Source organism: Parasteatoda tepidariorum, chromosome 11 (assembly GCF_982258835.1).
Source record: "Parasteatoda tepidariorum strain Cologne lab strain chromosome 11, Ptep-v5.0, whole genome shotgun sequence".
Taxonomy (NCBI): domain Eukaryota; kingdom Metazoa; phylum Arthropoda; class Arachnida; order Araneae; family Theridiidae; genus Parasteatoda; species Parasteatoda tepidariorum.
This window is the reverse complement of record NC_141765.1, coordinates 71,555,854-71,581,194: the sequence shown is the minus strand read 5'-3', so window position 1 is coordinate 71,581,194 and position 25,341 is coordinate 71,555,854. Positions and strand designations below refer to the sequence as shown.

The following is a 25,341-nucleotide window of genomic DNA, read 5'->3' as shown; positions in this document are numbered from 1 at the left end:
AGCAGCTATGATAAAATTATATTTAAAAAAAAAAGTAATAAGTAACTTTAAAATATAGCAACCGAGACTAATAATAAAAGACGTAGGTACATTTTTGATGTATACATACAAATTTAGAAGTAATTTCAAAATAAGAGTAAATATCTTCTGGATGTATGTATGTCATATGTATGAGACTAATAATAAAAAATAGCCGTGGGTACATTTTGGATGTATACATACAAATTTCGAAGTAATTCGGAGGGTTAATTCCAAAATAAGAGTAAATAATATCTTCTGGGTGTATGTCACTTAGATGAGATCAAAAGAAGAAAAAAAACTTAGGTATTATGATATTAACGATATAAACAAATTTATACATAAGTATGCACACATATATTATCCAAAATATGCTTAAATGAGTAAAATTTAGCCTTTTAACGAATTTTTTACACTTACATTAACTCTAAAAAAAATATTCATACCTTATAAAACTATTGAAAAATGCCAAGACTAAAAAAGGTTGTGACATTGAAAAAAAAAACTTTTTTTGAAAAAGTTATATTTAAGCTCATTTGTGGAAAAATTTAGTTATTACACACATACATATAAACTATATACCATTTGTTTAACCAAAGATCTCCTCTCACCAGTTGCCTAAAGCACTGTCTCTAATTTTTAAAATATATATCTAATATAAAGTGGTGTTGAACCTGGCAAATAAATTTTGCAACTGACAACTTCGTTAAGAAGAAAAAGAAATCAAGATTTAACATTTATAAAATAATACACAGGCAAATAATCAAGCCTATGATTTTAGCAACACCTTACAATTTCTTAAGTTCCTTTTGAACCATATGAACAAATGGAGCATTTGACTTTAAAGCTCTCAGAGTCGCTAATTTCTAGCATTTGAGCATTCCAGATAATATTAAAAAACAGAAGACTATGGCTTTAATGTTCTTTATTACTCAGAATTATTAATTATTATTTTAGGAAATATATAGTATTTTAGAAAAAATTTGCTTTGATATCATTAAATATGAAGTACTTTATTGTTATCCCTTTAATTAGGTATTTAATAAAAAAGCATAACTAATCGGATAAGGCTAAGCTGCTGTCAATACAACAAATCAATCTAATTCTCTTATCACAGAAAGTCAGCAGAAATTAGCCGAAAAGCAGACTCTAAGAGAGTTAAAAAATAAAAACATAAATTTTATTTATTTTTATTTAATTTATTTTGGGAGTTATAAGTGTTAAATGAATGAAGAATCAAAATTTATAAAACATTTTATTAGCCTATAAAATTATAATGAAAGAATCTCTACAACTGACAGTAAAATAATATACAGTGATAATAAAATAAATAAAATGTGCTAAATATGAAAAAGTTTTCAAGAATTAAGAACTAGAACAGAATCAAAAGAAAACATCACAGATTCTATAGTAAAAAGGAGAAGTATAATCAGTCACGACTGCAAGATGTTCTTATACTTCATCAAAGCAATCACTAGAAAGTATAAAATGTAATAACTCTTGTTTAAGATGACAATAATTTTCAAAATCTAAGTTGTTCAAAAATAAAAATATATCAAACTTTTAATAGTTAATTTTTCAGCTATTCCAATGATTTCAGATAATTTTATTACTTGTTTAGACATTTAGAAATGAATAGTGATTTCTTCATAATTATTTAAAAAATTGAAAACTTATTTTGAAAGTATGTTTATCAGCTTATCATGCTTTTAATAGTTAATTTTTCAGCTATTCCAATGATTTCAGATAATTTTATTACTTGTTTAGACATTTAGAAATGAATAGTGATTTCTTCATAATTTTTTAAAAAATTGAAAACTTATTTTGAAAGTATGTTTATCAAATTATGATACTCACTTTACTTTAATATTGCTATTAATATCTTCTGATGAAATTTATTTCAGGTTAGCTTCAATTACATGCAATTAAAATATTAAACTGCATTTAGTGTTAAATGCAAAATATACTTTTAACACATACCTATAAAACTTAATATTAAAATAAGCTCTTAAAAAACAATTGTTTTTAAAGCTGCATAATGCTGTCTAACCTGGTTTAATGTTCTGTCTATGACATTTAGAAGAAAGAATTAATTAATGTGTTCACAAGTAAGTTATTTTAGTGGAAGGAATAAAATAAGAAATGATTCTTAATGTAACCATACAAAGTTAAAAAAAAAAAAAAGGATTAATTTGTACAATCAGGCCAAGATAATGAAATTTGAAAAATGACTCATTTACGTAACTGTGAAAAGGAAATGTTAATTTGCGTAATTCTTTTAAAAATAATTTTATAAGAAAAGAATGAATGTGTAAAAGGCATTCTTTAAGTGTTACAAAATAAGATCTTAAAACAATATTATATTTAGAAAATAAAAAAGAAAATAAAAGATATGTATCTAAATAACTGTCATTAGTGACCATAAATAGTTCATGACCTAACAAATGCATGTCAGACAGTGTCATGTACCAAATGAAGTGCAAAATGTCAAGAACAAGTTAAACAAGTGAAGAAATCAAAATCATAAGTACCATTAATTAAACATTACATACCCCATATTATATACTAATAATAATTTAAAAAGTGAGAGCAGACCATACACAATCAAGATGCTTTATACCAATAGCACCAAGAAAAGCTTTACATACTACATCCTTAAAAATACAATGAAATATCAGATTTGTACAGTATGTTTAATTAAATAGAATATATAATGGAATGGTATCAATTACTTCTGAACACTCACAACCAAAATTTCTCAGCATATATATACAATTAATACTGCAGACAAGTGTCTATTTACAAGAAATTTCAACAATTTTAGAAAATTAGGATTCAGTAACCAGAAAATAGGTCAACAACAATACATAACATTTAGATTTAACAAGAATACATACATACTTTTTTTTAAATAATCATACCTTAAATAACAGAGTAAATTAGCTTTAAAACTTTAACTAATCACATTCATATCAAGCTTTTAAAAGCTTTGCATTATTCGAAAGGTAAATAATAGAATTTCAAAACTTATTAAAAAATCTAACAAAATTTTAAAAATTTCATATTTAACTGCAATTGTTTTAAATTGATACAAAATTTAGATGCATTAAATTTTAATATATATCACAGATGATTTAAATGGATTAGAATATTTATAAAAACATAACTAAAGTTAGGCTTTTATTCTAAAAACTCATTAAAATGTGAGAAATCAAGATTTATACTAAAAAGCAGGGGGAAAAAAGATTTTTAAACATAATTCATTGACTCAAAATTTCAAAACAAATTGAGCAGCTTGGTATCAGCTAATAACCTGAACAGATATGAATAAAACACTAAATTATTAAAATAAAATTAAGTATGATTGTGAAGTTGCAATCAGCAATGTCAAGTTCAAAAAATTGAAAGTTAATATTATAAACAATGTTGACTATAACTGCTGTGTTAAACATTTTGAATGATTACAAGAAAACAAATTTTGCATGTGTCACAAAAGCGTTAAAAAAGGGAAACGTTGCCAAAAAACAGAAACTTAAATAATAGTTTAAACAATAAGAGAGAAGTGAAAATGAGCAATGAGAAAGAAAAAACAAGAAATAATGAATATATAGAGAGATACCACGTAAACTCAAAGTTAACATAACATGTTTACTAAAGAAAAATAAATAATATAGAGAGAGATACCACATAAACTCAAAGTTAACATAACATGTTTACTAAAGAAAATTTGAAAACTTTATGTTTTGAATGATTTATGCTTTTAAATGCCGATAATTGTAAAGCAAGTAGAGCTTTGTAAAAATAACTAAAAATGCATACATTATTCAGTCAAGAAATAACTTTTATTGGCAGAGGAAAATATTTTTAAGGAACTAGAAAAAAAACAATGATTAAAGTGTTAATAAATAAAAAATAAATGCACAATTTTTATGCAGAAAATTATATGTAAGTAAAAATATCTGCAGAAAAGATATTTTCCCTCAATTAAATTTAGAAAATTCAAACAGAAAAAAATAAAACTATCAAGGATCAAAACATATTAAATTTAAACTTGAAAGTATAAATAAAACTAAATAACTAATTTTTTTTAATCAGTAATAGTTATCAAAATCAGTTGTTTTTAAACCACAATATATATTAAGTAAAGAAACACATTTAGTAAACTTAAAGTTATGAAAAGAGAAAAGTAACAGAGCAGCTAGAAGGTTTCTGAATAATTAACTGAATACTATATTATATTGCATAATAATACTAATGTGCAATTTTTTTTTATTTAAAATTAAAAGTAATTACATAAGTTAAAATATTAGCAAAATTTACAACTGATCTATATTAATTTGTTTGAAATATCATATAAAAAATTCACATATATATTTGAAATCCTGGAAGAAACCAAAATAATAGTTCTTAACAAAAGAGAGTAAAGAAAAATATACACCAAGGTTTAAAATTCAAAAATAAAAAAATCTACTAAAAACTGAAAACCATAACAATAAAATTAAATGGAAAATTAACCACAAAACATAGGGATTTAAAATTTTATTTTTGGGAAGATAATTAGAACCTTACTAAGTAAAAAAAATTATCCCTCTCATTAATTTTTTGTATTAAACTTTTTTACAATGATCCAGCTTTGAAGACAAGGTTTGAAGACATTCTATTACTTCCTTAATAACCTTCACACTCTATAAACAAAATATATTTGAAAAAGCTATTTAAAAGCAATGCTCGAAAATTTTTTGAATTAAAAATAATATGACAGTTTATATTTTTCCACATAGTAAATATGTATAACAAACTTTCACATTGCAATCAACAAAATAATATTAAAAAGGGTATTTCATTAACTGATAATGTTTTTCTTCACAAATTATAAAATAATATGGGTAAATATTATTTTGAAAATTTTCACATTATTTTCCATACTTTATATAATTCAATAAATGTAGAAAAAAGAATATTACGTATTTAAAAAGGAATTTCACTACAAATATAAAAAATATGAAATGAAATAACAAGAAAAACAAAAATGCCAACAAAATCATGAGCAATGATGTTCCATCATCAAAATAACTAAATCTCCTAAATTTGTGAAAGACAGTTTTCTTTTGTAAATAGTAAAACAACACAAAAGGTAATTCAAATTGATTTTTAAGAATATCCAAAATGTATTTATTACAACAGAAAAAATATATAAAATTTAAACCCATATGTTTTTTTATACATTATAATTGATCCTCAATGCTTAAAATAGCAGAATGAAAAAAATAATCCAAAGAATATCATAAAATTTAAGTATGATCTAAATTAGTAATCTTACATAATTTAGAATCTTAGAAATTTTTGAACAACATTAATTTATATAATAAGTTCAAAATGCTTTAAAAATCTAGTATATCAATGATCAAAAAGTTGTCTTTGGTGAGTGATTAGCATTTCAATCACAGTACTCTCTGCATGCCAAGCAGTAAGTTGATCTGGAACACCTCCAATCTCTGGACATCTCATTAAAGTAGGACAAAACACAGTACTTAAATTTTGTGGAGTCATTAAGTTAAACTTTTGCCTCTCAGCAACTCTGAAAAAATGTTATTTAATAAATATTAAAATATGGATAGTTTTAAATAAATAAAAAAATATTTCCTTTACTAATAAATTTCATAAAAAAATAATAACACATCACTTAACCCTTTCTACTCAGAGCACTTTAACCACTTGCTTGTGTCAGCCAAATACAGTTGAGACAGCATACATAGGCACATAATTTAGAGTGTGTAAACTGACTTAGGGTTGGAGAAAGATCAGTGTTTATTTTCTTTTGATACCAAAATGAGCTTTGTGTTTTTATTCCTACTGTACACAAATCATTAATTGGCATAATTCATGTGTTTTTATTAATAGAAATTTACTCCACATATTTTATTTTTAAAAACATTTGGTTAAAAAAGTGCTCATGGGTAGTGAATGTTACAATCAATCAGCCAGTTTTTTAATTTTCAAAACTTTAAATATTTTTGACACATGTGTTCAAAATATACTTTTCTGTAAAAAGAGTTAAATAAAAAGTATAAGTACATTAAAATATATATATAACACAACCTAGTTCATTTTCTTCATAATTCTTATCAACAGAAAATAAAGTGGTTCCTGGGTATAAGATGTAAAAACTTTAATAATTAGAGCAATAATATTAGTAATATATAGAACAGAGCCTGCAACAACTTAATAATTATTGCAGGCCATTATGTGGAATAATTATGGCAGATAAAAATCACTTTAGTATATTAGGTTACATATCATTATTCGGTAAAAGACTTATTCTCAATAAAACTTATATTTAATGGTTAAATTTTCCATTAATTTGTACCACTATTGCATGAAATGTAAACCAGAGATTTTATAGTGAAATTTAGCTAATTCAAATAGAGATAAAACATTTGAAATATCTAGTTTATAACTAACTGAAAAGAGAGAATGCTGAACTCTTTTGTCGAAAAAAAAATCACATAAGTTTCACTTAAACAAAATGACTTCATGATTATGAAAATTGCAACTTATTTAACCCACTGGCGGTTAAGGAAATGGGCAAAATTGGGAGAATGTTTCCCCCCTACACACAGTTCCCCTGTCAGTTAACATGGAAAAGCCGGTTTTGCTATGCAGAGAAGACTGCAGGTTAAAATGCGACTTTTTATGTGCAGAACCGTCAGTGGGTTAAGCAACAATTGAAAAAGATTTTTTAATGTATTTTATAATTAATAAGCAAATTCTACATTTTTATCAACCACTCTTGATACACACAGGTTAAAAAATTAAACGGGGAAAAAGAAAAATTTATAAAATGAAATATTCATACAAAATTATAATAAAAGATAGTAAATAAGAAGCATGTAAAAAATAATCATGCATGCATTTATGTAAAAAATAATCTTTTATTCTTTCAATGAAATTTTGCATTCAAACTTATTAAGACCATGTTTCACATAGCTGGAAAAATTTACAAAAACTAATATACAAAAAAACGTTTCAAGAAAAAAAATGGAAATATCATTTCACATCTTTTATAAAGAATCTATAGAAAAATTTAAGCTACCTGTAAAGATGAGCCATCAAAAATTTTAGAGTTTGGTAATGAGCAGGTGGTAAAATATTCAAGGCCTTTTTTAAATCATTCAATCTTTCTCCTAAGGCAAGTTTTTCTAAAAATGAGAATCTCATATTAGATTTGCTTGATAAAAATTGAAATGTCTAATTTTTATTGTTTATTAAAAGGTTGAAATAAAGTAATAAAACTAAAATCAAAATAGAAGGAAAATAAAACAAAAAAAAGTGCAAACAAGTAACAAGTTTCCCCCAAATCAAAAATTAGTATTATATGATGGGAATTGTCTTAGATAATAAAAAAATAGGTATTGTACTTCCTATTCTTTTTTGTATTTCCTACAGATTTCACTTTTGAATAAAATAAAAAGACATAATGTCACATGAAGTAAATACAGTCCACAGCCTTTAGTATGAGGCTCTAATAACTCTTCCATTTTAACACCCAATAAAGTCCAATTTGCTATTTCAAAAATATCATATAATTTTAACACCCGGTAGAACATCTCAACTGAACGTTTTCCAAGATACTTACCAATAATTTGTATGATTTTTTTTAATCCTATAAAATCACTCTAAAAACGGGTGTTACACATTTTTGTACTTTGAAAACGAATACTTTTCTTTTGACAGTGAATCAATGGGTAACAAAAGTCTAGCGGAAATTATTCAAACAACTATCTCTGTGGACATTACCGCTGAATAAATGTGACACATCTTGAATTCTCTATGAATGAAGAAAGACAGGACCACCTGTTCTCAACTTAGGGGCTGCTAGGCATATTCAATGGTAAAAAAGATTACGGAATATTGAATAATTATCATTCTTGAGAATTTGAAGTATATTTGTGGCAGAACCACCTCAGAATTTTCTGCATGCATTTGTAAATTTCTTTTCAAAGTGTTCAAGTGTTATATTTTCTTAATTGAAAATTATATTTTCTCTTTTTCATGAAGTGTTTTTAAGAGGTGGTGTTAAAAAAGGTGGCATTCACATTCTTCTTAAATTTTATTTTGATTGGACTAACTATTCTTTGGTATTACGATGATTTTTAGCAAAAATGGCTGCTTGTAAATGGATTAATGCTATATGCTTAGAACAGATATTAAAAATTTTGAAGGAACTGATTAGAAGAATAACATCAAAACCACAAATTGCTTAAAATATTCAAAAGCATGGAAATCAACTTTATTTATAACAATTAAAAATCATGATAATAATTCTGAAGACAGGAGAACAAGGTATTCCAATTTCAAGCCTTGGTTTTCATGTAAGAAAATTTCAAAATCTACAAACAGCGTTGAATGACTTTCTTACTAAAAATATGTGCAATATTAAAAGATACCATTTCAAAAGAACTGAATGTATTTTTAACCATAACTTGCACTTTATTAATATTAAAAAAAATCTGCAATAATGCAAATTACTCTATTAGTTTCATAATTCTTTTTAACGTACAGCATGTTTTTGCAAAATATGACAAATATTTATGAATCATAAGTAAATATTTACTCAAGTTTTGCCTCTTTACAATATAATGAACTAATGTTCTAATGCCAGTTTTGTTCGGACAACAGCGATCATTATGTCAAGCATAGATAGCATGGCAATTTCTTAATGGTGATCAATGCCATTTTTTAAAAAAAACTTGTCTGTTGTAAAAATTTAAAAAAAATGATTAATGAAGAAATTTGAGTATATTTTGTTACATGGATGTTTAAATAATTCCTAAATAAAAATGAGTTAATACTCAAGCAATTCTAAAATACAAATCTTAGAAAATTTTTTTTGGTGAATGTTGATTAAAAGTGATTTCAACTCTCACATAAAATTTTTATGGAAGTGCCAACCTGTTTATATGTAGTCCCTGATGCTTTCCCCTCTTACTTTTAATTATTTTTCTTCTGTAATATAGTCTAGTATGAGGGCATAATTATCTAATTACAGAACCTGACTAGGTTAATTAGGGTCATATTTCATTTTAACACAAAATCAATAATTTTGAGAGTTCTTGTTGCATAAAAATGTCAAGAGCACACACAAAATGAAACCCCTTCCTTCTAACTCTTTAAAGAATCTGATGGGAAGGTAAAAGCAACAAAATCAAGTCATCAAAAAGATGAAAGAAAATATGGCATGCTATGTTAGCAGGGCTGGAACAGCAACATAATTATTTTAGAGAGCAGAAAAATGTGTTTTAGAGCAAAAAAATTTGGTTTTTGGAGCAAATAGTCTTTATAGTCAGAGAAGCATAGTTCTAGTAAAATTAGATTTTTGGAGCACATTTAAGCACATAAACTAACATTTTATATCATATTTAACAAATCTTGGAAAAAATATATGATTAATAATAAAATAAAAAAAGATGCAACAGAAACTCAACAAAAAATTTCTTTTCAGAATTTATTTTCACAGACTTATTTCATATTTAGATAAATAATTTAAAATAATTAGATGAAAAGAAATATGCCAATAATATTTTAATCTAAAAAAATTCCCAATTTAAGTGAAACTTATTTAACACTACCAATAAAAACATGCCGCCACCAATAATACATATTTACTTTGAGTCTTTTCCCATAAAGGGAGAAATATTTTGTATTTCACATCAGGAATTTAATACCTATACTGCTCAAAATAGTTGAAATTGTTAGAAAAACAGTACAAATTTCTCTTGTAATGAATGTTTTTTATAAAATTTTCAGAAATTATAAAATATAATAACCATTGTAACATTCTGTTATCTTTACCCTTTCAAATTTTATTTATTTGTTTACAGATAAATTGAGTATTTGGAGCTCAGAATCAAATATTTTGTCATTAATCAACCAATTATTTTATATTTTGTCAAGATTATTTTATATTTTGTCATTTTCCCTTAAAACTCAACTTTCTTTTGGAACAACAAGAGGGAGAACAAATTTTTCATTTGGAAAAACTTTCATCACATTTCATTTCAGAAACCTTAATTACAAAACTCAGTTCAATGAACTTGCTTAACAAAATAAAATTTTACCAAGTAAATAATGGATTGAAACTGAGAAAAACAAAGAAATACTAAAGTATAAAAGCATTTACTTGCAGCATTGATAAAGGAACTGTACGATTCAAATGTTATCAAAGGTATAGGGAGAAGACGGAAGAACAATTTTAAAACTCCTGTAATGACATTAACATCTTCAAAAGCATTTCTACTTATATCAGCACATTCACAATCTAAAAATGAAAAATTTATATTAAATTTTGAATAAGAAAACTAAACTTGTGTGATTGAGTTAAGCATTAAAGTAAACCTCTTTCAAAAACCATTCTGCACAGTTCTATTTCGTCACTAAAACCAGAAACTCGGTATAATCCTTCAACATCAAGGCCTGAAATCAGAGTACAAACAAATATTTTGGTTAATTAAGACCAAACTAAGAACACAAAATACAGATTATACAAAAGAAAAACATAATAAAGAGATTTTGATAATAACTAAGTTACCTTTTATGACAACAGCAGTAAAAATAGTAATCAAACAAAGTGATAGAAAATATCAATAGAATATGTTATACTTAACAATAATAAATATGTTATACTTAACAATAGCTTAATATTTTAAATAATAATTTTTCGATATATTTAAAGTAAATAAAAAAATATATACATAATAACCAATAACTGACAAGAGTATCATATCAAAAAAAATCCTGTTTCTCTCTCTCTCACTATATATATATATATATATATATATATATATATATATATATATACACATATATATATACGAGTCACATCCAGAAAGCAAGTTTCCCCTAATTTATAAAAAAAAAGAACTCACACTTTCAGGAACATACTTATTGGCAACAAGTACAGCAATGTTTCAGCTATTTTTCAACATAGCCACGACCAGAATTGAGACAATTGTATCGAGGGCTTTTGTCGTAATTTTCTATCCCTATGTCATAGAACTTTGCTGTATGTGAATGAAACCCGCGTGTGACAGACGTCTTCAGCTCTTCGCCATTGCCAAAACGTTCACAGGAGGACAGGAATTTCTAAAGTTGCAAGAAAACGTGAAAATCGCTGAGAGCAATATCTGGGCTGTAGGATGGATGATCAAACAACTCCCAGCCAAATTCCGTCAAAACATCTGCTGTGCGTCGCGCCGTATGTGGACGAGCATTGTCATGGAGGAGTGCAACAACTGCAGTAAGCATTTGTTTTGAATGGCACGCCACAATTTCCGCAGTGTTTCACAGTAACGGTAGAAGACTGTCACACGCTGGTTCCATTCACAGACGGCAGAGTTCTACGACAGGGAGATACAAAAGTTGATCCCACGATGCGATAAATGTCTCAATTCTGGTGGTGGCTATGTTGAAAAATAGCTGGAACATTGCTGAACTTGTTGCCAATAAATATGTTCCTGAAAGTGTGCGTTCTTTTCTTTTATAAATTAGGGAAACTTACTTTCTGGATGCGCCTCATATATATATATAAAATTATATATATATATATATATATATATATATATATATATATATATATATATATATATATATATATATATATATAATATACATATATATATAATATAATATACATAATATTTTATATATATATATAATATACATATATATATATAATATAATATACATATATAATGTATATATATAAAATTATATATATATATATATATATATATATATATTCAATTGAACCTCTATCATTTTTTCAATTTTAATTTAATATCATGAAGAAAACTGAATTCCCTTTGTTGTGCTAACTAAATGCTTAGAATGATTTTAAAAACAGAAAGAAGTTAAAGTTACAAAAATAACTATTGTTATGATGAATTCAAAATCTGGCTTCTAAAAAACAACCATAAAACCAAAAACAATGGTGTTCAACTGATTTTTTTTCCGGGAAATTTTATAATTCTTTATGATATAAAAAAATATTAAAAAATAAAATGCAAGCTTTTTTTAAAACTTTATTAAGTTTTTATTAAAAAACTTAATTAAGCTTAAAAAAGCTCACTATTGTTTTAAACTTTTATTTACTTATTTTTTGCATTTTAAATCAGAATTTAATATTTGTTTATAAAAAATTGACTTGAAAAAATTTATTATCTAAAAGTATACGACATAATAATGGATAATTAGAATTCTACTGTATAATATACACATAAAAATAAAACAGATCATAAGAATATTGCAATCAAAAGATTTAAAATATTAAAAAAGAAATTACCTCTCTTTTCAGTTTCTTTTATACATAAATCAACTACAAAAGGTCGTAATGTGTTATGAGCCTTCACAAGAGTAATTAGATCAACTCCAAAAACTCTTTTTACATATTTTAAATCAGGCATACAATCATTTGGTACTTTTTCTGAACATTTCTTATGAGCACTGAAACCACAGTCTGAAACAAAACATAGGTATTTATAGACAAGGATTAATAAAAATCTGGAATTCTTCAGAATTTAATTATTGGCTACTTACCTTCACATTTTACACCTTGAGCAATTAATCCCCACATAAAGTTTCCACAAAAATCGCACCATGGCAGACCAATAAAATTATTAACCTAAATATGAAAAAAATCATCAGAATGCAAATATTAAAAACAACAAGGATGAAAACTGAATCATTTCAACTACTAGAGGCAAGAACACATAATAAACACTCTTTGAGACTGATATGAATTATTTCCTTATTTATGTGCACTTAAGCTCATAAAATTTTTCAGAGTTATAACAACAAAGGATCCACTTTTGTTCTTCCTATAAAGTTGAAATAGTGGAATACCTCAACTTTTACACATCAGTATATTATTACATCAATGTATCCTTTACTTATGAGTGAACACTTTCCATAATTTAAAAATTTAAAATAATGTGAAAGTCTACACTAAATAGTAGTAAAGAGGATTTATTGGAAATTTATTTACACATTCTTCTAGATTACAAAACTAAACTTTAAGACTTCTAGATGAAGACAAATCCTAGTGACACACACCACCAGTCAATTAAAAAACTACAATAACAAATTTGAACACCCCAGTTTCATACACAGATTCTCCCCATAAAGCACTTAAGAAGTTATTTTGATAGCCTCCCAGTTAGTTGGCATTCACTTTGGGTATAAAACTATTCTAAAATTGGCTACTAATACTTTTCCACACATTTTCAATTTAGAATAGAAGTAATTTCAGAAAAAGTTGCTTAATGTGAAGTTGGTTAGAGTGGGGTTAATAAACTTTACAAAAAGAAAAAAAAACAATAAAACAAACTAAACTTAATCTAGTCCTGAATAATATCTATGGAAACGTTTGCATGTTGTAATAATATCAGAACTTTAAAAACTATTGAAAAAAATGCATTAACTGCAACAACAAAAAAAACAGTTGAAATAGAAGTTTATAATGGTTTTGAGTGCTTTAAAAAGTGAGATTACTGATATACATGATAGAAATTTCTATGTAGTGATGTCATACTAAACATTAGTTTGTTCTAATTGTAGCCAAATGAAAAAAAAGGCAAATATATCATGTTAATTAAACAATTCTCCTTTTGCAAATCCAAATCTGCAACAAAATTGCTACTCATTAAAATATAAGTTTTAAAAAAAATGAGGAAAAAAAAAAACAAAATTTTTTCTAGCAAAGAATCTTTTTAATGTTGCCAATGCAGAATTATTTTTTAGATTATCAATTCTATACTTTTGTGTTTGCCTTAATAGTTCCTTAATTTTAGCCGAAGTTATTGTGAAATTTTTTCTTCAGTCTCACAATTTCAAAGTTGCATTTTTATCTAAGATAAAAAAATAGTCATTATAGCAAGTAATGAGTAAAACAGAGGGTGCTGGAAAGAGCAGAATAAATGTCTTGTTAACGAGATTTCGCTTAAGTAAAGAAAATTATATTTTTGATTAGCGAAAAAAAAATTTGTGGAAATATGAATACAGTGTAACGTCCCATATCCGGACGTCCCTTTTCCGGAAGGGTCGATTTCCGGGACACTTTTTAACAATCAAAATAAACAAACATTTCTTCATCTTCACCTCTCCTTTAAAAAAAAAAAAAAAAAACGAAGTCTTTTGATGACAGGTTTTTTCCCTTCTCAGCTTCTAGAGATCTATGCATTGAACCCATAAATCAACAGAAAAGAGAACAGAAGATCTACTAAGACCATGACGCTCCTCCTCTGGAATGCAGGAAAGGGGGGGGAGATTTGTTTTCAAAAGAGCACAACTGAGTCCCCTCCCTCCCCCTTCTTTCTTATGCAGCTGGCTAGTAAAAAGAGGCATTTCCTGGAACCTTTCTATTTGAGTGTCAGGGGAAGAAGAAATACTGTGAAAAAGGGTAAACACAGCAAATGTTAAAGTGGAGGGGGAATCCCCTTTAGTCACACAAGAAAAAATAAAGATAACCCAATCAGCATGCCATGCCTTTATGCTTGATTGATAGCCAATGATGGGAGAGAAAATAAGAATTTGTCACTACCCCGCCCTCAACTTGAATGACAAGTAAGGAGGAAATGAATTTTTCTTCTCCACCTACCCACCTTATTGAATGACGGGAATTTCCCCTTCTTGCTTGAATCGTTCTAGTTCAAAATGGAAGAGAAAGCAATTAATATTTTCATAACTGTGAATTTTTTTCGTTTTCTATATTTGTTTTTAGAATAGCAATAATTATTTTTTTTCTAATATTTTGTTTACGATTGATTAGATATCATTCTAATACTAAAACATTATTGCCCGAAAAATAATGTTTACTTATTTTCTGCTTCTTAGATTCAGATCATTTTAAGCTTTGTTTACCTTGGAGGTCAATTATACGGAAAAATCAAATATACGGACTTCGGAAAGTCCCGCCGATTCCGGATACGCGACTTTCCACTGTAATTGATACTCAAAAGTCCACAAATGAACACCACACTTCTTTTAAAAAAAGTCAAACTGCAAACTAAAATACATAACTTGTTCGACATAATTGTAATAAAATCAAAATCAAATACTAATATTTATTTTACAATTACTTTGTTTAGAACAGAAAGTTTAAACAGTTTCCAATAAAATTGTACCAATATTGAACAACTTATAACTATTTTATATTACTGTTACATTAAAAAAATAGCCAGTATTAATTGGTTAATATTCCCTCATACCAATAAATAATTACAATTTGTAATAGAGTTCAAGATTTACTATAACAAATAATTTCAAAGTAGGGTTTCAATAAAGGTGGAATTTTTTATGTCAAAAATTGTTATTTGATATGACACATCAAAAACCAGTCAAAAGTGTCAAGACTGTCGAGAAGTGCCAAAAACAGTTGAAATCGAACAAAAAGTGTCAAAAGCTGATAGGCAAGTTTTTTTTCCAAAAATTCTCAAAACGAACAGTAAAATGTATAATGTAATGATTTAAGATTATAATGTAAAAACTATTTAAGATCATAGATTGATCACTTGTAACTTTGCATGTACTTTTATTAATAATTACTTTGTGCTTACGATGGCTAATACTTATTTTTTATTCTAGAACTATGGTTTTTCACACTTGACAAAAAAAGGTTTTGACATGGCACTTAAAATCATGGTTAAAACTGTCAAAAATTTGTCAATCCTGGTTTTAATAATCTTGAAGCAAAAACACAATGAATGTGCTGCTTATCATTTTAATACACAAGTAATTTTAGTGGATGATCACTTCCTCATAATTTTGATTACTGCCTTGCTGATTGAAATCAATGTTGATACAATTCAATAATTGTGAAACTACAAAACCCTAAAATATTTTACTGCATTTGTTGAAAATAAAAAAAACAAGCATACAAGTCCTGAATTCATCCCTGTAAAAATTTTATAGTGTAAAATTTTTAATAGAGTTTCCTTTAAATAGATAACTATAATAGATAGACTTCTTAATAGATAACGCTATAAATGATAAGCTAAGGAGATCACTGTGCAATTTAATTCTTTTAAGCTCTACATGTGTGTATACATTAAAGAATGTAATAAAATTGCAAAATAAAATGATTTGAAATATTTTAAATTTAAATAATATAATAAAAAAATTTCAGCAGTAAATTATTATAAAATTTATTTTACTAGGTTATTTTAAAACATGGGGTCTAAAAACAATCAAGGAAAAATAAACTGAGAAAAAAAAAAACGAGAAGAGGAGAAGAATGTATGTTCAAATTGTTCACAATAATTATTTTTGGAATTTATTTACAGAAAAAGTTAAAATTAACTTTTCAAGTTTCTTAAGTTAAGTTACTTAGTATTAGCTTAAAATTACTGTTTCCTCAACTTCTAAGTTAATATGTCATTTTCCTGGCATTCAAAATTCGGTGAATTTCTATTTTTTTTGTTTTTTCCTTGAGCAAATGTCAATAAACTACACTGCTGTCTGTAAGATATTAATAAATGTAACTAAATAAATATGTAAAAAAAATTTTTTCAAAGAATTACCTATATATATATATATATATATATATATATATATATATATATATATATATATATATATATATATATATATATATATATATATATATATATATATATATATATATAACTGTTTAAGTCAAAAACTACTTTTTATTTTTTTAATTCCCAAAAACACTTCCTTGAATTTTTTTTCCATTGAAAAATATATCATTTAACATATTTAAAAAATAAAATAAAGAAACTGTCTTATGGCTACAAAAAAATTCGTAAACTGTTTTAACGATTAAACCACTGTTCTTACTGACCCAAAACAAAAAATATACATTTTTTTTAGATTGAGAAATATGACATTTAACATTATTAAAAAAATTTTTTTACATATTTATGTATTCATTTTCAGCATTTTAATAAGTCAATAATTTAGTAGGTAAATAGTTTTAAATTTTTTTCTTTAACATCAAAATTTTTAAAAAATTACCTCACAAATAAAAAAAGATAAGATAGCTTTAAACATATGAGCCACCATAAGAAGTTATGCAATTTTGTTAAATTTAGTCATATTTCAAAATGGCTCCTCTATTGTAGTTCTGGTTCAAAAAATTTCAGTCCTTCACAAAAATCTGTAACATGGTGGAAATAGTCATTGGTCGATTTCACTGGGAATGAGTCATGTATAATATTTCAAAGTGCATATTTTAATCAATCTCAAAATTAGGAATGAATAAATTAAAAATCTTCAGTGCAAAGTTTTTAACTGAATAACATGCTTAAGTACATCATATACTTGGTGACTATACTTGGTGATATATATATACAAGTGGGGTCGCCCACTTGTGTATTTATGCTTAAGTATCCCAAGTTTTATGAATTTAAAAATATGTTTTAAGCAGCTAATATCAAGAAATATCTTTAGGAATGTAAATTTTAGTAACACTAAAACAATTAATAAAATTAAATGAACCAATTTAGAAAAATGGTATTTGGCAGACATAACAACTATTTTACATAGAGAAACAATCAGTCAAGAATTTTCAGCTCTAGAGAGAGCTATAGTGTAGTTTGATCATGACGATAATTGTAGAGTTCTACAACAAAAGAAAACACACTTCCACAAAGCAATTTTTCCACAAACCTTAAATGCATGCATTTTAGCAAACTGAAGAACATCAATATCATCCCCATCTTCATGAAGAAACACATCATCAGACGGAGGCTGTAAAACAAAAACTATTTTGTAGCAGCACTTATTATGATAAAAATTATACCAAAAATGAAAACACATTTGAATGAAAACATATTTGTATTAAACTCATTTGAGAATTGGTATGCATAAAAACAGTGCTTTATTATGAAAAGAAATTGATTAAAAAAAGTTTAACAAAAGATAGATATTAAATTTCGTTTCATTCATCAACAGATAACTTAAGAGTATTTCCTAAAATGAAGTAAACCTAAATAATGATAATTTATATGATTAAGTAATAAATAAAAAAACACTCAGTTTTTTTAATCATTTATTTACTATCTATCTGTAAATAACTCTTAATGATTAGTTAATGTTGAATTGAATGTCTATAACCACAAGCAACTATCTGAAGCATATGTATGGACTATAAAGAAATGTTAAATTTCAGGTACGAACAAATAAAATAGAACAATATTTTTTTGATGAAGTTGACATTTCTTTTATAAAGTCCAAAATGAGAGTTTTGTACATTTAAAAATATAGCCCCATGAATCATACTCTTTTAAGATATCAGGATGTTGATAATTTGTTCTCTGATAATAATCGAATCAGTTTGTTTAATCACTTAGAATGTTTATATTTGCAAAATATCAAATTATTTTACTCATTATTAGTATTCCTACACATGTTTGTATTTTATTATAAAAGTAGTAATAATGTTTAAAAAAAATAAATAAATAAACTTACTTCAACAGTAGGCTTATCATACTCATGAAAAGTTTCACCTTTAGGATAATCCTTTTTCAAAGCAACCTCATCTTTAGCATGTTTCACAGTATTGCGAGAACGATTACGAGTAATTTTCCTTTTATAAGAATTGAGCGTCATGTAAGGGCTGTCTTCATATTTTGATTCCATACACATAGTTGCAATATAGTCACCGGCATGAACTTCCAAAAACATAGATATAAGTCCATCAGCAACCAGATCTTGAATAGTGTCAAATCTCTTCTCTCCAACATAATGTTTACCATCATAATAGAGTTTAAAATTTTTTGTAACACCCCCAAATCTGTAATAAATATTTATAAATAAAATACCAATCTTATTACAGTTCAACATCAAACTTATTTGCAACTGAAAATAAATAATAAATATCAAATAAATAAACAACCACTTCAGAATTATAACTATAGTGGAAACTAAAATATTTATAAAATGTACAATCAAATCAATGATGGTCTATTTATCACAGTCTGCTCAATAAATGACAAACAATAAGATGTTGCAAAAAAAAAAGAATATGAAACATAAGTGACTTCAACGCATAGTGTAATAGCTTAACCCTCTTTATAGCATTTAAAAAAGCTGCTACAAGAGAGAAGAACTATGAGTAGTTTGCTTATATAGAAAATTAAAATATTATTCAAGAAAATTTTAATGATACAAATATTAAAATTCATTCAATGTATGGTTAAATAACGCAACAAAAGATAATGCAATACATGTCACAAATGACTAACATTCTTTCTGTAGATTCTTTAAAGAGTTAACATAGAAATTAAATATAACTGGATGAAAAATTCTGATAAAGAACTGCAGTTTTCAATGTTTGTAACTAGATTATCATAAACAGACTTTTAAAAACAATAAAATATATTACAATTTGAAATATTAAACATTTTTTTTAAAATTTTAATGATAATAATTACAATACAAGAGAAGCTATAGTATTTTTATTTTTTTATAAATTGAATTGAAATTTTTTAAAAATTAATTCAATCTAATAAGTTTGATAAGTTTTCATATTTTTAATAGTTCACATTAAAAAGAAGTTTAGACGAAGGAAATACAGAACTGCTTTTTTATTACTCTGCCACCTATTTTCTTTTTCCTTGCCAACATTGGCGATAACAGGCTGAAAATGTGGTGTTTTAAGATTTACATTGTAGAGTTAATATTATTATAGGCATTCTTACATTTTTGAAAGTGAAATTAAATTAAAGTAAGGTTATGATATGAAATGTTGGCACTTAAAGTTCTGGAGTCAGAGGAAGTGAATGCTTTATGAACAACAGTTCCTGTTTTAAAATTTTTTTTACTGGATATGGAGGTAAAGAAATGCAAAAAGAAATTGAAAGAAAAAAAGATATATGAATTTTTATGGGGATGCTGGACATTTGATCAGAGCAGTTTTATACAAGACATTATATATTGATAGTGACATTTTAGATTTGATGATGAGATTCACTACAATAAAATTTATGCTGGGAGAACTGCAGGAAAAATTTGCATGGTTTACAAAAAATCTGAGGAAAGCTTACAATCGAAAGACTTACATATGTAATATTAAAAAAAAAAAAAGCTTCAAAGAATTATTTATATATATATATATATTGCTTAAATTCTTTAAATTTATTACTCAGAATGAAACCTGTTGACTTAATTAATAATTCACATATTCTTCTAAAAATAGATTAAGGAATGTAATAATTATTATTTGAAGTTTCTGCTTTAAGCATGCAATAGAACCTGAGAAATCCCTCAATCTAATTTATGAAGAAATTACAATAAATAATATTTTTTATTTTTTTTTCATTTGATTTGGGAAAGATGGGGAATACTTGTGAAGCTTTTCCCCGAATTAAAATAGTGGAACACAGTGATATGAGTGATTTGGATGTTAGTGTCTCCGAATTGATTAAATAAAAAAAAATCTTCTTTTAACACACATTATTAATTTATTTCATTGTTTGGCCAAACAGTCATTTCAAGCCGACAGGATAATTAAAATGTGGGTATTAAAGAGTGCAATAACTATGACCCCTCCCACCCCCATCCAGCTCATCATATCTGAAGATTTCTAAAGTGACGATTGGATTTAGTAACAGATTCAAAAGAATTTCCTATTATGACAACAGAATTCATCAGTGAAACATAATAGCCTTATTTAGCAGCGTGTGGAAAAATATTTTATTATTACACTGTATTAAAGTTACCAAAATCTACTTCTACACAGAAAACCGATTTAAACTGCCTTTCTTAAAGGGGCTTTCCCTTGTTATTACATCAGGGAAATTAAGGAAAAATGAAGCATGAAGTAATGTCGATGCCTGATTTTCAGTATGACAGTTTTTCTGCTTTAACAATTTGAAAAATAGTGAATCTTCATGTCTACTAAAGTGATTTTGATTCCTGATTTTCAGTGTGACAATGTTTCTGCTTTTGCAATTATAAAATTAGTGGTGTGTCTACATATTTACTATAGTGATACTCTAACTAGGTTGTCATGTATCAATTATAACATTTATTAGGATATCCGTGTTTTTCAAAATCAACTAAAAGTAGTGATTAATATATGATGATTTTAATAAGTGAAATCTTGTGGGGAATGGAAGTGTTATTAAATTTGATTTCCATTTATTTTACATATTTTGAAACAATTTGAAAACAAAAAAATAAATAAATAACCAACATATATTTATTTGATAAATAGTTAACAATAATTTTCCTTATGTTATTTATATTGATGATTAATGGTTTTATTTATTTTGATTTATACTTTTCCTCTGATAACAGCTTTTGAAACAAATTATATGAAAGCAATTTGAGCTTAAATAGCAATAATATTTATTGATACTGATTAAATACTTAAGATTATTCACAGTGTTTAACAGTTTAATTTATTATTAATTATTGATAATACATAATTTTGAATATTTATTGTTAAATATTATTGAAATTTTATTTCTCTTATCTTTCAGTAATATGAGAGTATTATAATCAGTACAATTATTATCTATATTATTGTTGTTACAGTTTATATGACTCATATTTATGAATAATATACACACAAAAAAATATAACCTGAATGATGTAGTGCAAAATTTGTAAAAAATTGAATATTTTTCAGCAAAGTGAAATTATAAAACAAATAAAAACATAATTTTTTAGCACAAATAGTTTGTTAGCTGAGAACATAAAATAGCATAAATAATTCCAAGGAAATAGGATATTTAAAGCAATATTTAAAAAAAAAAGCTAATTAAGTATTAAAAAAATTACTTCATGCTTAAAGTATACTGTCCGTAAGCTCTCTGACTTTCACGAACCAAATAACAACCATCTTCTACAAGCAAACGCTCAGCTTCTTCTCTGGATATTTTACCATGGAATCTGAGAAAGTAAAAATGTACAAATAATTTTTGCTTACTATGTTTCAAAAGTAAAGAAAAACATATGGATAAGAAAAACATTAGACATATGGAAAAAAAAAATAATAATATCCGATACATGCTGATATAGCAAAAGAACTCATATAATTAACAAGAAATTGAACAAAATAACACAAATTATTAACACTTATAAAGTTATAATATCCAAAGAAAATAATCTTACTCTCTTCCATAATGACAAGGCTTTCCATGAACCTTTGAAGAAAAAAAAAACTATCAGAAAAAATAATTTAAAAAGCGAAGAAAGAAAGAATATCTGAACATGCTACCTCTCGATTACACAATATTCTTTTTGGAATTGGAGCTTCTTGCTGAAGTTGGTACACTAAATTGAAAAAAATATTCAAACAGTAAATACCTAAATAACTATTTAAAATTGATGGAGTTCATTACATAATGCTAAAACATTGCAATAAAATAAATAACTTACAGTAAGATTTCCATAAAGATGGTATTTTGCTAGGAGGTCTATTCCTCCATTGACCTTCAGATGAAAAGACCACTAAAGATAAAATATAGAAGTTAAAAGAATAAACATGTAACAAAACCAATGTATGTTAATAAATTTTTTCAGAAACAAAGTTTTACAAACATTAAAAAAAAAAAAAAATAGACCCTTCAGTTGCGAATTTTCTTTAATCATATGATTCGTAACAAACCTATAAACAGAGTTCACCTCCAAGGTTATGTTGAGTGACCCGGCTTGCTTGATCTTACAACAGTCGCATAAAAATTAAAAATATTTCTTAAAAATTTTTTCTTATACAGAAGGGAACCGATTATCCGGAACAATCGGGACCATTGCTATTCCCGGATAACTGATTTTTCCGGTTTTCTGAATCGCTACAAAAAGCTGTTTTTTTATTGTTAAACCCAACTAAAAAAAATAATATTTGTAAATAATCTTAAAAAAAAAAGAAAAAACGATGAAGTAATACACTAATGATTATTTCCAAAATGATGGTAAGGAAACATCTTTCAAAAAAGAAAGAAAAATCCTAAAATCTTATGAGGAAAAAAAAAAATTTTTAAAAAATGGCGGGAAAATTTTTTGAATTTCGTTCCGGTTTTTTGGTTTTCCGATTTTCTGATTTCCGGATAACGGGTTCTGTACTGTACTTTTTCTTGCTAATTATTATTCTGCATTAAAAAAATTTAAGAAAACAGTTCATGTAAATGAATCTGAAAACTTTAACTAAAAACGCATATATGATTCTCACTATCATTCAATTTGGGCTAGGACATGATCAACAATATTTATAATTAGTACATTGCAAATAATCTGAATATCTAAGTTGCATTCCTTAAAAAAAGCATGAACATGGTAAATATATAGATATACTTTTAATCAAGCAAAATAGTAAAAAACTATTCATCTCAATATTTGATAATCCTTGAAAAAAATTTTAGAATTTTCCTCAGGTTAATGGAGAAAACAAAAATGAACAATTAGAAAAATTGTTAATTGGTGACAACCAAACAGTAGTAAAAAAGAAACTAAAAAAAATCGCAGAATGGTATAGGCAAAACTCACACCCAGACCTCAGGTAAGCCATTATATTTATATATATTAAAACATTTTTCATGTAGAACCACCCGGCAGCATCACTTCAGCTTGCACAAACAAGTTTTGATATGAAAATAACCCCAAAAAGTTTAGAACAAAAAGAAAAGAAAATTTCTATTTGGAATTTCTATCAATGTTTTTTTTTTATGAATTTAAATATTAATAGTAACCATCAATTAAGTATATTTAATCAGAAATTTGACAAGATTTTGCACTCCTATAATTATTTTTTGTGATTTCAACCATCCCATATCAATCATATAACATATATAAACCTGGTTGCTTATAATTATATTTAGCTTGATGTATAACATTGTTATTTGAATCTATATTAAATAAATTTATCACACACAAAAATTACAAGCGTAAATATTACAATTCATTTTACTAAACTTTAATTTTGAAATTAAAATTTTGTCAACATTGTTGTTCGTATTTGTGTTAGTAAGAAATTTAATTAAAAAACCCTCATTTATAGAGCAGCCTGAAATAATATTCAAATCACTAATAAACCTTTCAGGATAATCTTACAGTAATAATAACGAAAATTGTATAACAAATTATGCAAAGAATAACTCACAATAAAGTAAATATTGCTAATTTCATCTATGGTATATTATAGAAATTTTATCAGTAATAATAATATAAAATAATGAGCAACAACTTAATCTAATATGAATTGAACAAGAAAACCTATGAATATAATGATTCGAATAATTCTTGTTTAGACAGAATTAGATATCAATAAAAAGAATTTAATTTAGATGAATATAAGGTATTCAAATTCAATTTTAGACGCAAAAATGCATTAGATGGAGGGGAGATATACATATTAAATTTAAAAATATATGCACCAATCCAAAGTAATCTAAATAGTTTTCTTTAATAGACTACAACAAAAATATCCCAATAAACATTTATTTATAACATATCAATAGATAAAAATCAGTAAAATAATTCCACATGATTAACGCTCCTAATAATACAAATAAAAAAAATTCTTTTTTAGTGTATATATTTACCTGAATGAGTTACTTCTGCCATCATTTAAAGTTATACCACAGAAAAAAAGTTCCACAATACTATGACTATCTGAAAACATCCAGTTTGCTAAGATATTTTAAAGTAAGAATGATAAAATTTATATGTAAACATAAACATTCATTATCAAGTAAATTGGTTTGCAGATATAAGCAATTAAGGCCATCATCGAAGGGCCTAGATATAGTACCAACTAAATAAAATCCTTAGAACGTGTCCTTAAATTCTCAACTCCTAACACTTCATTTCAATCATTTTAATTACTCCTGACAGCAATCTAATTCTCATCCGGTATACAGCATGGATGGATGTTCGTCTTGTTTCGTTTTATCTATTTATTTTTTTGTTCTTCTGATGGTTGCCATCAGTAAGAATGTCACCGATAAATCTGTACTTTGTAATAATATTGTTATACATTGTTGCAATTTGATTTGCTGTCATCATTTAAATAATTACGGCAAAATCTACAAAGAAAGAGAGAAAATGTAATTCGCTCGTGATTAATAAAGTTTAATTGAGAAAAGAAAAAACACGACATTAATTTTCTACCACGAAAATTTTGTAAAAATTAAAAAAATCATGGGAAAGTAAACGATCAAAATGGAAGTTCAACAAAAAATTTTATGATTGTAAGTACGTTTGTTATACAAGCGTTCCAAAATGTAACCCTCTGGTACTTTTTTTTTTTTTTTTTATTGGCTTACTTTCTATTTATTTTATTTTATTTTAAAGTAGCGCTGC

The 25,341-nt window shown here is 25.9% G+C and overlaps 1 protein-coding gene across 2 annotated transcripts; it reads right to left on the bottom strand.

The window, feature by feature from the left end:
* Positions 1–4,220: 4,220 nt before the first annotated feature.
* Positions 4,221–25,237, bottom strand: LOC107455472 (N-chimaerin). 2 transcript variants are annotated; one of them, XM_016073051.4, is made up of 14 exons: positions 24,791–24,927; positions 24,582–24,651; positions 22,423–22,494; positions 22,262–22,317; positions 22,156–22,187; positions 21,823–21,933; positions 18,505–18,829; positions 17,704–17,784; positions 12,613–12,697; positions 12,359–12,532; positions 10,414–10,491; positions 10,199–10,336; positions 7,112–7,217; positions 4,221–5,596 (listed from the first exon to the last, which is right to left on the bottom strand). In XM_016073051.4, the coding sequence occupies exons 2-14, from the start codon at positions 24,604–24,606 to the stop codon at positions 5,416–5,418; spliced, it is 1,464 nt and encodes a 487-aa protein (XP_015928537.1). In that variant the 5' UTR covers positions 24,607–24,651; positions 24,791–24,927; the 3' UTR covers positions 4,221–5,415. The 2 variants fall into 2 exon arrangements, with proteins under 2 accessions (XP_015928537.1, XP_015928535.1); XM_016073049.4 differs by having other exon boundaries at positions 24,582–25,237.
* Between the last annotated feature and the right edge of the window lie 104 nt (positions 25,238–25,341).

What these genes read in the sequence shown, in the direction of transcription:
- LOC107455472 (XM_016073049.4), bottom strand. Translation starts at nt 24,606, where the DNA reads ATGATGGCAGAAGTAACTCATTCAG. An exon ending in GGCAGAAGTAACTCATTCAG is followed by an intron (nt 22,495 to 24,581) that starts GTAAATATATAC and finishes TTTTATCTTTAG; the next exon opens with TGGTCTTTTCATCTGAAGGT. An exon ending in CTAAAATGCATGCATTTAAG is followed by an intron (nt 12,698 to 17,703) that starts GTTTGTGGAAAA and finishes TTTCATATTTAG; the next exon opens with GTTAATAATTTTATTGGTCT.